At 51.4% G+C, this 15,297-nt stretch overlaps 1 protein-coding gene across 1 annotated transcript in view; it reads left to right on the top strand.

Annotated features, from left to right (window-relative positions):
- CFAP47 (cilia and flagella associated protein 47) overlaps positions 1-15,297 on the top strand; it is a 772,366-nt gene that overhangs the window by 303,045 nt on the left and 454,024 nt on the right. The window contains exon 38 of the mRNA XM_089653003.1: positions 11,159-11,271. Coding sequence (XP_089509129.1) covers positions 11,159-11,271 — 113 coding nt within the window. The remainder of the gene's footprint in view (positions 1-11,158; positions 11,272-15,297) is intronic.

A 15,297-nucleotide genomic window follows, 5' to 3' on the forward strand; every position in this document is an offset into this window, starting at 1 on the left:
TAGGGTGCTGGCAGATTACGGGCCTCCCATTGCTGCTGCCACGCCCGTAATGTGCCATGGGCCCCTGTACCGCCTCCTCATGCTGCTGCCAGGTCCAGAGTCTCTCATGGGTCCCTGTACGGCCTCCCATTGCTGCTGTCTCCATCGCCACACTCTGCCATGTGCCACTTTCAGGTCTCCTCACACTGCTGGTGTGTTCCATTTTGTCATAGGGTGCTTGCAGATTACGGGCCTCCCATTGCTGCTGCCAGGCCTGTAATCTGCCATGGGCCCCTGTACCGCCTCCTCATGCTGCTGCCAGGTCCACAGTGTCTCATGGGTCCCTGTACGGCCTCCCATTGCTGCTGTCTCCATCGCCACACTCTGCCATGTGCCACTTTCAGGTCTCCTCACACTGCTGGTGCTGTCCATTTTGTCATAGGGTGCTGGCAGATTACGGGCCTCCCATTGCTGCTGCCAGGCCCGTAATCTGCCATGGGCCCCTGTACCGCCTCCTCATGCTGCTGCCAGGTCCAGAGTCTCTCATGGGTCCCTGTACGGCCTCCCATTGCTGCTGTCTCCATCGCCACACTCTGCCATGTGCCACTTTCAGGTCTCCTCACACTGCTGGTGTGTTCCATTTTGTCATAGGGTGCTGGCAGATTACGGGCCTCCCATTGCTGCTGCCAGGCCCGTAATCTGCCATGGGCCCCTGTACCTCCTCCTCATGCTGTGACGTTGCAACAAGGTGGAATTCAACCCTACATATGTTAGACCGCCTTTACGAACAGCGAAAGGCCATCACCGATTTCCTGATGTTACAAGCGGATAAAGGTACTCCCCTGTGTAACTTAGATGTCAGCCATTGGCAGCTCATGCGTGACACCTGCCGCTTGCTCAGACCCTTTGAGGAGGCCACGCTATTCGTGAGTCGGCAGGACTATGGGATGAACGACGTCATTCCTCTGTTGCACGTCCTGGAACAAATGCTGTTAACAATGGCTGGTCAGGGTTCGGTAGACGTGGCGCACAGATCTCAACGCCACATGACCCCTGTGGGGGCAGGACAGGAAGAAGAGGAGGAGGTAGAGGAGGACATTGGTGCTCAGGAATTATTGAGTGAAATGGGTGGTTTTTCCACTCAGCGGACAGGAGTGGAGGAGCAGGAGCATCTGGTAGAGGAGGAGGAGGAGACAGAGGACCCAGACGCACCGTGGCAGTATGCTGTGGAGATGGAGGCAGGGAGTCCCTCGCATTCCTTGGCACAAATGGCCCATAGCATGCTCGCTTGCTTGCGTAGCGACAGCCGAATAATAACCATCAGACAGAGGGATGACTTTTGGCTGTCCACCTTGTTGGACCCTCGCTACCGTTCAAAAATGGTGGCCTTTTTCACACCTGCTGAGAGGGAGGCCAAAATAACGTACTATAAAAACCACCTATGTAGTCAGTTGGTCTCTGCCTTTCTGCGCCAATGTCCATCCTCTGACACTGTGGGCCCTGTGCACTCGTGTTCCGCTGCCATGGCAGCAGGGGAGGGGTGGGGTGGTAGGAGCAGTGGCAGCTCCACCAGCAGCAGCTGCCTCAGTCTGCAGTCGATGATGAGTAGCTTTCTTCACCAGCGCAGTGAGGAAACTACTTACCAGCCGCAGCAGCAGCAGCATCAGGTGGACCTGGAGCAGGACCTCAAACAACAGGCTCGGGCCTACTTGGACAGCACCCTGCCAACCGAGGTAGACAATCCCCTTGACTACTGGGCAACGAAACTTGACCTTTGGCCCCAACTAGCTGAATTTGCCCTTGAAAGGCTGTCATGCCCGGCCAGTAGCGTGGCATCGGAGCGCGTGTTTAGTGCGGCAGGAGGTATTGTAACTCCGCGGAGGACACGACTGTCCACCCAAAGTGTGGAGAGACTCACGTTTGTGAAAATGAATCAGGCGTGGATTAGTCTGGATTTCAAACCACCAGTTCCTGACACAACTGACTAAATCCGCCATGAATCATGCCCCAAACATGTTATTATTTTTAACATAGGCCTCTGTATGGCCTTCAATTTAAGCTGCTTACACTTCGCCACTCTGCCATGGGCCCCTGTACCGCCTCCTCTTGCTGCTGCCAGGTCCAGAGTGTGTCATGGGTCCCTGTACGGCCTCCCATTGCTGCTGTCTCCATCGCCACACTCTGCCATGTGCCACTTTCAGGTCTCCTCACACTGCTGGTGCTGTCCATTTTGTCATAGGGTGCTGGCAGATTACGGGCCTCCCATTGCTGCTGCCAGGCCCGTAATCTGCCATGGGCCCCTGTACCGCCTCCTCATGCTGCTGCCAGGTCCAGAGTCTCTCATGGGTCCCTGTACGGCCTCCCATTGCTGCTGTCTCCATCGCCACACTCTGCCATGTGCCACTTTCAGGTCTCCTCACACTGCTGGTGTGTTCCATTTTGTCATAGGGTGCTTGCAGATTACGGGCCTCCCATTGCTGCTGCCAGGCCTGTAATCTGCCATGGGCCCCTGTACCGCCTCCTCATGCTGCTGCCAGGTCCACAGTGTCTCATGGGTCCCTGTACGGCCTCCCATTGCTGCTGTCTCCATCGCCACACTCTGCCATGTGCCACTTTCAGGTCTCCTCACACTGCTGGTGCTGTCCATTTTGTCATAGGGTGCTGGCAGATTACGGGCCTCCCATTGCTGCTGCCAGGCCCTTAATCTGCCATGGGCCCCTGTACCGCCTCCTCATGCTGCTGCCAGGTCCAGAGTCTCTCATGGGTCCCTGTACGGCCTCCCATTGCTGCTGTCTCCATAGCCACACTCTGCCATGTGCCACTTTCAGGTCTCCTCACACTGCTGGTGTGTTCCATTTTGTCATAGGGTGCTGGCAGATTACGGGCCTCCCATTGCTGCTGCCAGGCCCGTAATCTGCCATGGGCCCCTGTACCGCCTCCTCATGCTGCTGCCAGGTCCACAGTGTCTCATGGGTCCCTGTACGGCCTCCCATTGCTGCTGTCTTCATCGCCACACTCTGACATGTGTCACTTTCAGGTCTCCTCACACTGCTGGTGCTGTCCAATTTGTCATAGGGTGCTGGCAGATTACTGGCCTCCCATTGCTGCTGCCAGGCCCGTAATGTGCCATGGGCCCCTGTACCGCCTCCTCATGCTGCTGCCAGGTCCAGAGTCTCTCATGGGTCCCTGTACGGCCTCCCATTGCTGCTGTCTCCATCGCCACACTCTGCCATGTGCCACTTTCAGGTCTCCTCACACTGCTGGTGTGTTCCATTTTGTCATAGGGTGCTGACAGATTACGGGCCTCCCATTGCTGCTGCCAGGCCTGTAATCTGCCATGGGCCCCTGTACCGCCTCCTCATGCTGCTGCCAGGTCCACAGTGTCTCATGGGTCCCTGTACGGCCTCCCATTGCTGCTGTCTCCATCGCCACACTCTGCCATGTGCCACTTTCAGGTCTCCTCACACTGCTGGTGCTGTCCATTTTGTCATAGGGTGCTGGCAGATTACTGGCCTCCCATTGCTGCTGCCAGGCCCGTAATCTGCCATGGGCCCCTGTACCGCCTCCTCATGCTGCTGCCAGGTCCAGAGTCTCTCATGGGTCCCTGTACGGCCTCCCATTGCTGCTGTCTCCATCGCCACACTCTGCCATGTGCCACTTTCAGGTCTCCTCACACTGCTGGTGTGTTCCATTTTGTCATAGGGTGCTGGCAGATTACGGGCCTCCCATTGCTGCTGCCAGGCCTGTAATCTGCCATGGGCCCCTGTACCGCCTCCTCATGCTGCTGCCAGGTCCAGAGTCTCTCATGGGTCCCTGTACGGCCTCCCATTGCTGCTGTCTCCATCGCCACACTCTGCCATGTGCCACTTTCAGGTCTCCTCACACTGCTGGTGTGTTCCATTTTGTCATAGGGTGCTGGCAGATTACGGGCCTCCCATTGCTGCTGCCAGGCCTGTAATCTGCCATGGGCCCCTGTACCGCCTCCTCATGCTGCTGCCAGGTCCAGAGTCTCTCATGGGTCCCTGTACGGCCTCCCATTGCTGCTGTCTCCATCGCCACACTCTGCCATGTGCCACTTTCAGGTCTCCTCACACTGCTGGTGTGTTCCATTTTGTCATAGGGTGCTGGCAGATTACGGGCCTCCCTTTGCTGCTGCCAGGCCCGGAATCTGCCATGGGCCCCCGTACCGCATCCTCATGCTGCTGCCAGGTCCAGAGTCTCTCATGGGTCCCTGTACGGCCTCCCATTGCTGCTGTCTCCATCGCCACACTCTGCCATGTGCCACTTTCAGGTCTCCTCACACTGCTGGTGCTGTCCATTTTGTCATAGGGTGCTGGCAGATTACGGGCCTCCCATTGCTGCTGCCAGGCCCGTAATCTGCCATGGGCCCCTGTACCGCCTCCTCATGCTGCTGCCAGGTCCAGAGTCTCTCATGGGTCCCTGTACGGCCTCACATTGCTGCTGTCTCCATCGCCACACTCTGCCATGTGCCACTTTCAGGTCTCCTCACACTGCTGGTGTGTTCCATTTTGTCATAGGGTGTTGGCAGATTACGGGCCTCCCATTGCTGCTGCCAGGCCCGTAATCTGCCATGGGCCCCCGTACCGCCTCCTCATGCTGCTGCCAGGTCCACAGTGTCTCATGGGTCCCTGTACGGCCTCCCATTGCTGCTGTCTCCATCGCCACACTCTGCCATGTGCCACTTTCAGGTCTCCTCACACTGCTGGTGCTGTCCATTTTGTCATAGGGTGCTGGCAGATTACGGGCCTCCCATTGCTGCTGCCAGGCCTGTAATCTGCCATGGGCCCCTGTACCGCCTCCTCATGCTGCTGCCAGGTCCAGAGTCTCTCATGGGTCCCTGTACGGCCTCCCATTGCTGCTGTCTCCATTGCCACACTCTGCCATGTGCCACTTTCAGGTCTCCTCACACTGCTGGTGTGTTCCATTTTGTCATAGGGTGCTGGCAGATTACGGGCCTCCCATTGCTGCTGCCAGGCCCGTAATCTGCCATGGGCCCCTGTACCGCCTCCTCATGCTGCTGCCAGGTCCAGAGTCTCTCATGGGTCCCTGTACGGCCTCACATTGCTGCTGTCTCCATCGCCACACTCTGCCATGTGCCACTTTCAGGTCTCCTCACACTGCTGGTGTGTTCCATTTTGTCATAGGGTGCTGGCAGATTACGGGCCTCCCATTGCTGCTGCCAGGCCCGTAATCTACCATGGGCCCCCGTACCGCCTCCTCATGCTGCTGCCAGGTCCAGAGTCTCTCATGGGTCCCTGTACGGCCTCCCATTGCTGCTGTCTCCATCGCCACACTCTGCCATGTGCCACTTTCAGGTCTCCTCACACTGCTGGTGCTGTCCATTTTGTCATAGGGTGCTGGCAGATTACGGGCCTCCCATTGCTGCTGCCAGGCCCGTAATCTGCCATGGGCCCCTGTACCGCCTCCTCATGCTGCTGCCAGGTCCAGAGTCTCTCATGGGTCCCTGTACGGCCTCTTATTGCTGCTGTCTCCATCGCCACACTCTGCCATGTGCCACTTTCAGGTCTCCTCACACTGCTGGTGTGTTCCATTTTGTCATAGGGTGTTGGCAGATTACGGGCCTCCCATTGCTGCTGCCAGGCCCGTAATCTGCCATGGGCCCCCGTACCGCCTCCTCATGCTGCTGCCAGGTCCACAGTGTCTCATGGGTCCCTGTACGGCCTCCCATTGCTGCTGTCTCCATCGCCACACTCTGCCATGTGCCACTTTCAGGTCTCCTCACACTGCTGGTGTGTTCCATTTTGTCATAGGGTGCTGGCAGATTACGGGCCTCCCATTGCTGCTGCCAGGCCCGTAATCTGCCATGGGCCCCTGTACCGCCTCCTCATGCTGCTGCCAGGTCCAGAGTCTCTCATGGGTCCCTGTACGGCCTCACATTGCTGCTGTCTCCATCGCCACACTCTGCCATGTGCCACTTTCAGGTCTCCTCACACTGCTGGTGTGTTCCATTTTGTCATAGGGTGCTGGCAGATTACGGGCCTCCCATTGCTGCTGCCAGGCCCGTAATCTACCATGGGCCCCCGTACCGCCTCCTCATGCTGCTGCCAGGTCCAGCGTCTCTCATGGGTCCCTGTACGGCCTCCCATTGCTGCTGTCTCCATCGCCACACTCTGCCATGTGCCACTTTCAGGTCTCCTCACACTGCTGGTGCTGTCCATTTTGTCATAGGGTGCTGGCAGATTACGGGCCCCCCATTGCTGCTGCCAGGCCTGTAATCTGCCATGGGCCCCTGTACCGCCTCCTCATGCTGCTGCCAGGTCCACAGTGTCTCATGGGTCCCTGTACGGCCTCCCATTGCTGCTGTCTCCATCGCCACACTCTGCCATGTGCCACTTTCAGGTCTCCTCACACTGCTGGTGCTGTCCATTTTGTCATAGGGTGCTGGCAGATTACGGGCCTCCCATTGCTGCTGCCAGGCCCGTAATCTGCCATGGGCCCCTGTACCGCCTCCTCATGCTGCTGCCAGGTCCAGAGTCTCTAATGGGTCCCTGTACGGCCTCCCATTGCTGCTGTCTCCATCGCCACACTCTGCCATGTGCCACTTTCAGGTCTCCTCACACTGCTGGTGCTGTCCATTTTGTCATAGGGTGCTGGCAGATTACGGGCCTCCCATTGCTGCTGCCAGGCCCGTAATCTGCCATGGGCCCCCGTACCGCCTCCTCATGCTGCTGCCAGGTCCAGAGTCTCTCATGGGTCCCTGTACGGCCTCCCATTGCTGCTGTCTCCATCGCCACACTCTGCCATGTGCCACTTTCAGGTCTCCTCACACTGCTGGTGGGTTCCATTTTGTCATAGGGTGCTGGCAGATTACGGGCCTCCCATTGCTGCTGCCAGGCCTGTAATCTGCCATGGGCCCCTGTACCGCCTCCTCATGCTGCTGCCAGGCCCACAGTGTCTCATGGGTCCCTGTACGGCCTCCCATTGCTGCTGTCTCCATCGCCACACTCTGCCATGTGCCACTTTCAGGTCTCCTCACACTGCTGGTGCTGTCCATTTTGTCATAGGGTGCTGGCAGATTACGGGCCTCCCATTGCTGCTGCCAGGCCCGTAATCTGCCATGGGCCCCTGTACCGCCTCCTCATGCTGCTGCCAGGTCCAGAGTCTCTCATGGGTCCCTGTACGGCCTCCCATTGCTGCTGTCTCCATCGCCACACTCTGCCATGTGCCACTTTCAGGTCTCCTCACACTGCTGGTGTGTTCCATTTTGTCATAGGGTGCTGGCAGATTACGGGCCTCCCATTGTTGCTGCCAGGCCCGTAATCTGCCATGGGCCCCTGTACCTCCTCCTCATGCTGTGACGTTGCAACAAGGTGGAATTCAACCCTACATATGTTAGACCGCCTTTACGAACAGCGAAAGGCCATCACCGATTTCCTGATGTTACAAGCGGATAAAGGTACTCCCCTGTGTAACTTAGATGTCAGCCATTGGCAGCTCATGCGTGACACCTGCCGCTTGCTCAGACCCTTTGAGGAGGCCACGCTATTCGTGAGTCGGCAGGAGTATGGGATGAACGACGTCATTCCTCTGTTGCACGTCCTGGAACAAATGCTGTTAACAATGGCTGGTCAGGGTGCGGTAGACGTGGCGCACAGATCTCAACGCCACATGACCCCTGTGGGGGCAGGACAGGAAGAAGAGGAGGAGGTAGAGGAGGACATTGGTGCTCAGGAATTATTGAGTGAAATGGGTGGTTTTTCCACTCAGCGGACAGGAGTGGAGGAGCAGGAGCATCTGGTAGAGGAGGAGGAGGAGACAGAGGACCCAGACGCACCGTGGCAGTATGCTGTGGAGATGGAGGCAGGGAGTCCCTCGCATTCCTTGGCACAAATGGCCCATAGCATGCTCGCTTGCTTGCGTAGCGACAGCCGAATAATAACCATCAGACAGAGGGATGACTTTTGGCTGTCCACCTTGTTGGACCCTCGCTACCGTTCAAAAATGGTGGCCTTTTTCACACCTGCTGAGAGGGAGGCCAAAATAACGTACTATAAAAACCACCTATGTAGTCAGTTGGTCTCTGCCTTTCTGCGCCAACGTCCATCCTCAGACACTGTGGGCCCTGTGCGCTCGCGTTCCGCTGCCATGGCAGCAGGGGAGGGGTGGGGTGGTAGGAGCAGTGGCAGCTCCACCAGCAGCAGCTGCCTCAGTCTGCAGTCGATGATGAGTAGCTTTCTTCACCAGCGCAGTGAGGAAACTACTTACCAGCCGCAGCAGCAGCAGCATCAGGTGGACCTGGAGCAGGACCTCAAACAACAGGCTCGGGCCTACTTGGACAGCACCCTGCCAACCGAGGTAGACAATCCCCTTGACTACTGGGCAACGAAACTTGACCTTTGGCCCCAACTAGCTGAATTTGCCCTTGAAAGGCTGTCATGCCCGGCCAGTAGCGTGGCATCGGAGCGCGTGTTTAGTGCGGCAGGAGGTATTGTAACTCCGCGGAGGACACGACTGTCCACCCAAAGTGTGGAGAGACTCACGTTTGTGAAAATGAATCAGGCGTGGATTAGTCTGGATTTCAAACCACCAGTTCCTGACACAACTGACTAAATCCGCCATGAATCATGCCCCAAACATGTTATTATTTTTAACATAGGCCTCTGTATGGCCTTCAATTTAAGCTGCTTACACTTCGCCACTCTGCCATGGGCCCCTGTACCGCCTCCTCTTGCTGCTGCCAGGTCCAGAGTGTGTCATGGGTCCCTGTACGGCCTCCCATTGCTGCTGTCTCCATCGCCACACTCTGCCATGTGCCACTTTCAGGTCTCCTCACACTGCTGGTGGGTTCCATTTTGTCATAGGGTGCTGGCAGATTACGGGCCTCCCATTGCTGCTGCCAGGCCCGTAATCTGCCATGGGCCCCTGTACCGCCTCCTCATGCTGCTGCCAGGTCCAGAGTGTCTCATGGGTCCCTGTACGGCCTCCCATTGCTGCTGTCTCCATCGCCACACTCTGCCATGTGCCACTTTCAGGTCTCCTCACACTGCTGGTGGGTTCCATTTTGTCATAGGGTGCTGGCAGATTACGGGCCTCCCATTGCTGCTGCCAGGCCCGTAATCTGCCATGGGCCCCCGTACCGCCTCCTCATGCTGCTGCCAGGTCCAGAGTGTCTCATGGGTCCCTGTACGGCCTCCCATTGCTGCTGTCTCCATCGCCACACTCTGCCATGTGCCACTTTCAGGTCTCCTCACACTGCTGGTGGGTTCCATTTTGTCATAGGGTGCTGTATGGCCTCCCATTGCTGCTGCCAGGCCCGTAATCTGCCATGGGCCCCCGTACCGACTCCTCATGCTGCTTCCAGGCCCGTAATCTGTCATGGGCCCCTGTACCGCCTCCTCATGCTGCTGCCAGGTCCAGAGTGTGTCATGGGTCCCTGTACGGCCTCCCATTGCTGCTGTCTCCATCGCCACACTCTGCCATGTGCCACTTTCAGGTCTCCTCACACTGCTGGTGGGTTCCATTTTTGTCATAGGGTGCTGTATGGCCTCCCATTGCTGCTGCCTTCACCGCCACACTGTGGCTCCACACTCTGGTTTTGGCCCCGTGACTGCCCAAATGAGTGAAGTGTGCGGTGATTCTAAGATCGACGGCACTCATCTGCATGTCATACTGACTGACAGTATTATTTCTCTTCCCCAGCAGACTCCAAGGGCATTTAAATTAAAGGTACAGTGTTCTGCACTAATATAAAGGCTCTCTGAAGCCTAGAAACACCCTTTTTATAAGTTAAATGCGCAGCGAATATATTCGCATCGAATCGAATTTATTCCTCGTATTCGCCGAATCAGCCGAATTGAATTTTTGAATACTTCGCTCATCTCTACTCATAACATTTAATGGAGGTGGGAATTTCCTTGTTCATTATTTTCCATTGGAAGATGGACTCCTCACACAGACTAAGGACAGAAGCTTGGTAGCGGTAATAGTAGCGTTCTGTACAGCACAGAGTAGTGGATGTGATTTTTTTCTTTTTTTTTTTTCCAAGAAATTTTTATTGAGATATGAAAGGCATAACAAGTCATAAACAAATACGGATCGCAGTCCGCGCAAGTCTTTAAGCAAGTTCTCCCGTAACGCAGACGGGTTCAGGACATATAAGTAAATCGTAGCTCAACCTGAAATACAGTCCTAAGGGGATGGCATAGTATATACCCATAGCAATGATGTTAGCAGTATGTAATTTATAGAAATACGGGGTACAATAGTCCTTGTGTAGGGAGATCTAAAGAAACAGGACAGTGAGGTATATAACAATAGTCGTGTCAACTCAAGGCATATATGTCTTAGGATTCCGTACCTGAACATTATAGATTAGATTCGAGGAGTATTGTTACACCTGTGTGTCTGTAAGTGTGATTTTTTTCTGGCTGCACCAAGGAAGCTTTGGTGTTTACTGCATAGCATTCATACATGTTGTTCTGCCTAAACCTCCACTTTTTCCAGCACAGCAAAGCTTACTCTCATGCCTCCTGTTCTGCTGACATAGTAGCTATTATATGCAAAGGAAAGTGGCAAGATATTTTACCAACATTACAGTTGGTCAGTAATATTATTATACTTTTTATTAATATTATTATATAGGATTTATATAGTGCCAACAGTTTATGCAGCACTTTATAATATATAGGGGTACAGTATAATTACAATACAGTTCAATACAGAAGGAATAGGAGGGCCCTGCTCATGGAGCTTACAATCTAAAGGGTCTAAATAATCTAATATTCTCTCTTATTTATGTACCTCAATACAAAAAATATAGAATAATTAATTTAATAGCTTGAGGTATTCATACTGGGGTATTATGTTCACTTGTGTGCTTTCTGATGCTGTGGAGTTCATTGGTTCCTTTGCAAATCAATTAACTGAATGCAACAATCATACATCATATTAGTTTTATGCAGAGTGAAGGAAAGTGTGTTTTGCTTTTAATACAATTAATAATAGAGTTATAAGACATAATTTCTTTAACAAGTCTGTGTACTTTAATAAATATCTGTTGACTCAGTTTCACACTGCAGCGATTGACTGTAATGTTTCCTATCACCGGTATTCAATGACAGTTTGTCATTATTATAGTACCTATACACAGCTGCTGATCAATAGTCTGACCTTTGTGATTTTTATTTTGCTGGAACAGGTCCGTTTGAAAAATCCAAGCAGCAAACCACTAGTGTACAATGCTACAGTTGTAGGTCGAGAGTCAGCTGACTTCTTATTGCCTAAAGGAAACACAATAACGATTGCTCCAAAGTAAGTAACCTTTTTCATTGTCTTCATTGGAACTGACAGCTCAGACAACTCGTACTTACCATATACAAATGTTGCATATTAAATATAAACACTATAGATCATTATTTTTCACCAGGGTAAATCTAGTTGTTTACATAATGTAGATGTAGCAAACATATGCTGCAATTTGACATGCCTCTTTTTTATCATGCCCAGTGGCAGTCTTTCAGGAAATTAATGCTATCATTAGTCATATTTTTTGCAACATCTGTTGTAAATAACAATTAAAGAATCATTGTTTGAAATCTGTCATTCTCTCTGAATGTACGTATTTATGTAGATTTTGTGCAAGAACATCTTCTTGTTTGCTGGTTTGCCTTGACATTCAACTGTAATGACCTGTGTCTCATTCCGGGACACTGGCATTACCGAGCAGCCCCTGTTAGTACATGATGCATACTGTAGTTTGAGATTACAAATATTGAAGAATGGAATCTGACAATGACTGCACACAGCAAAGCAGGGGATTAGCTTGCCCTTGACCTTGTTACTGTACTCCTTTGTGCTTCACAGAGCATAACCTTTGACCTCTTTCCCAGCTGCAGAATTTTAGATTTTCTTATTATTGCTCCCAAGAAAGGAGCATAACCTGGGGATTACAGAATAATCACTTAAATCAACAACTAATAAAGCACAGGTGCAAACACTGAGCATATTCAGTGTTTGCCATTTCCCCTCTTCATAAACAACTGCAAAAATATATCATTCTGACTGCATCTAGTAAAATTTTTCATACACAGGACCAAGTGTTTTTCTAGCAAAAGCTGGAAATCAATACACATTGGTTTTTTAAAGAAGAGCTTTAGTCTAAAAATAAAATTTATCACAGCAAAGTTCTTTAGCACTCTAAATACAAGCTAAAATTGGTTTTGTGTTATTTTCGGAAAGTTGGGAGGGCTGTTAATTTGAAACATAGCCGAAATCCTATGGCAGACTAATGGATGAATGTAACTGGTTGTTAAATGAAGTTGTCAGGCAGAAATATGGAATCTGTAGTTTGTAGTATCCTGCACCAAACGTCAGTCTATCAGGTGTTTGAACCTCTTATTTGAAAATTCTTTTTCTGGTCAGTGACTGAATGGGGTTGATTTACTTAAAACAAGAGTGTGCAAAATGTGGTGCAGCTGTGCATGGTAGCCAATCAGCTTCTAATTTTAGCTTGTTCAATTAAGCTTTAACAAAAAAAATCTGGAAGCTGATTGGTTTCTATGCAGAGCTGCACCAGATTTTGCACTCTCCAGCTTTAGTAAATCAACTCCACTGTGCAGAAAATCAAGGGTAACAACACTTGGAGCTTGCAACTTTAAAAATAAATTGCTAGTAGCTGCTCAGTATTTATATTTCAAAACAGAATGAAAGTCAGTAGGGTCCATGCTGTAGCTTTGCACATCAGTAACAGCTGTGACCATACTGAGCAGGAAGAAAAGTAACCATACAAAGATCTTGGTTTAATTTTTCTGCTTGTGAATAAACATGATCTCTAAGTGCTTTTTCATTTACAGCAGTACTTCACTCAAAAGGGAATACTTTCACTTGTTTGCATGCTTCCCACCTCCTCCACTGCCATATTTGGCACTTTTTTGGAGGGGACAGGGGTTTTGACAGGTACCTGCTCCCACTTCTGGTCAGATCACTGCAGTGATATGTGCGGACGTTTGGCCCCCTCTTCCTTCCCCCCAGTAGCCTTTTGGGACACATCACAGGTCCCAGAAGACTGCGGGACCATTCACAAACCACAGTGCGGCTCGAGTATGTGCAGTAGGTAACCGGTTGTGTGTACAGGGCCGAAGATTACTGCATGACTTCAGTTGATGTTGCATCAAGGTGGAAGTGGTCAGATAAAGAGTATGGTTTGCTGTCAGTAGTTGTGTGACCACATTCATCTAGACGTTTGCTGTAATGTTAAAGATGTTTTTCTAGATATAAATAAGCTGCTTGGATAAGCTGCAAAATGTCTTCAACATTATGGAAAAAGTCCAGTAGATTGTGACTAACTTCTACCAACTGTACCATGGCCTAGATGAATGAGAACCTTCATACCTCTTCTTTCATGGTGCAGAGAACGTTAGTTTTTGTGAGTGGTCCAAAGTGAATTTCTGGGTCCTGGGATCAATTCCTCCCATATGCACTGTATGTTTTCCTTGTGTGTTTGTGTAAGTTACTTGTTGATACTCTGATTTACTGTTGCAATCCAAAAATACACTGGTAAACTAACTGGTTTATTCCCAAATTTGCTTCAGTGCTTGTATGAAGGTAATGGGAACATTAAACTGTAAGCTTCTTTGAGTCAGGGATCTACTGTATTTAAGTTTTTACATTTTAAAGTGAAAAAAGGCCTCCTTTTTTAAACCTAAATTATAAAGCTTTATACTTACCTGCTCTGTGCACTGGTAGATTTGCCTTGAACCTCCTCTTCTGAAGTGCCCCACTAACACTCTCCGCTCCTCCTCTTCTGTGTCTACCCCCATAGCAAGCTGCTTGCTAGGGGGGCAGATGTGCAAGCTAACTCCAGAGCCAAGTTGTATGTGCCTATTGGCACACACAACCTGGCTTAGCCCCTCCCCCGCTCAATCATCACTGAATTTGATTGACTGCAGCAGGAGCCAGTGGCTCCCGTTGCTATCAGTCTGTCCTGTGAGACCAGGGTGAAAGAGCAGCTGTGCTGTAGATGGGCACAATGCTGGATCGAGAATGGACGTGGGTAAATACACTTCTCAAAAAAATTAAAGTAACACTTTTAAATCAGAGTATAGCATCAAGTCAATTAAACTCCTGGGATATTAGTCTGGTCAGTTAAGTAGCAAAGGGGGTTGTTAATCAGTTTCAGCTGTTTTGGTGTTAATGAAATTAACAACAGGTGCACTGGATAGGCAACAATGAGACGACTCCCAAAACAGGAATGATTTTACAGGTGAAGGCCAGTGACATTTTTTTCCCTACTCATCTTTTCTAACTGTGTTTCACTAGTTTTGCATTTGGCTATGGTTAGTGTCACTACTGGTAGCATGAGGCGATATCTGGACCCTACAGAGGTTGCACAGGCAGTCCAACTCCTCCAGGATGGCACATCAATATGTGCCATTGCCAGAAGGTTTACTGTGTCTCCCAGTACAGTCTCAAGAGCATAGGGGAGATAACAGGAGACAGGCAGTTACTCTAGGAGAGCTGGACAGGGCTGTAGAAGGTCCATAACCCATCAGCAGGACAGTATCTGCTCCTTTGTGCAAGGAGGAACAGGATGAGCACTGCCAGAGCCCTACAAAATGACCTCCAGCAGGCCACTGGTGTGAATATCTCTGACCAAACAATCATAAACAGACTTCATGAGGGTGACCTGAGGGCCCGACATCCTCTAGTGGGCCCTGAGCTCATTGCCTGGCACCATAGAGCTCGATTGGCATTTGCCATTGAACATCAGACTTGGCAGGTTCACCACTGGTGCCCTGTGCTTTTCACAGATGAGAGCAGGTTCACTCTGAGCACATGTGACAGATGTGAAAGGGTCTGGAGAAGCCATGGAGAATGTTATGCTGCCTGTAACATCGTTCAGCATGACTGTTTTGGTGGTGGGTCCGTGATGGTCTGGGGAGGCATATCCATGGAGGGATGCACAGACCTCTATAGGCTAGACAATGGCACCCTGACTGCCATTAGGTATCGGGATGAAATCCTTGGACCCATTGTCAGATCCTACACTGGTGCAGTGGGTCCTGGGTTCCTCCTGGTGCATGACAATGCCCGGCCTCATGTGGTGAGAGTATGCAGACAGTTCCTGGAGGATGAAGGAATTGATACCATTGAATGGCCTTCATGCTTGCCTGACCTAAATCCAATAGAACACCTCTGGGATATCATGTTTCGGTCCATCCGATGCTGCCAGGTTGCACCTCAGACTGTCCAGGAGCTCTGTGATACCCTGGTCCAGATCTGGGGGGAAATACCCCAGGACACCATCCGTCATCTCATTAGGAGCATGCCCCGATGTTG

This window comes from Staurois parvus, unplaced genomic scaffold (assembly GCF_062004578.1).
Source record: "Staurois parvus isolate SC_StPar_1 unplaced genomic scaffold, SC_StPar_1.0 ptg000696l, whole genome shotgun sequence".
Lineage (NCBI taxonomy): Eukaryota > Metazoa > Chordata > Amphibia > Anura > Ranidae > Staurois > Staurois parvus.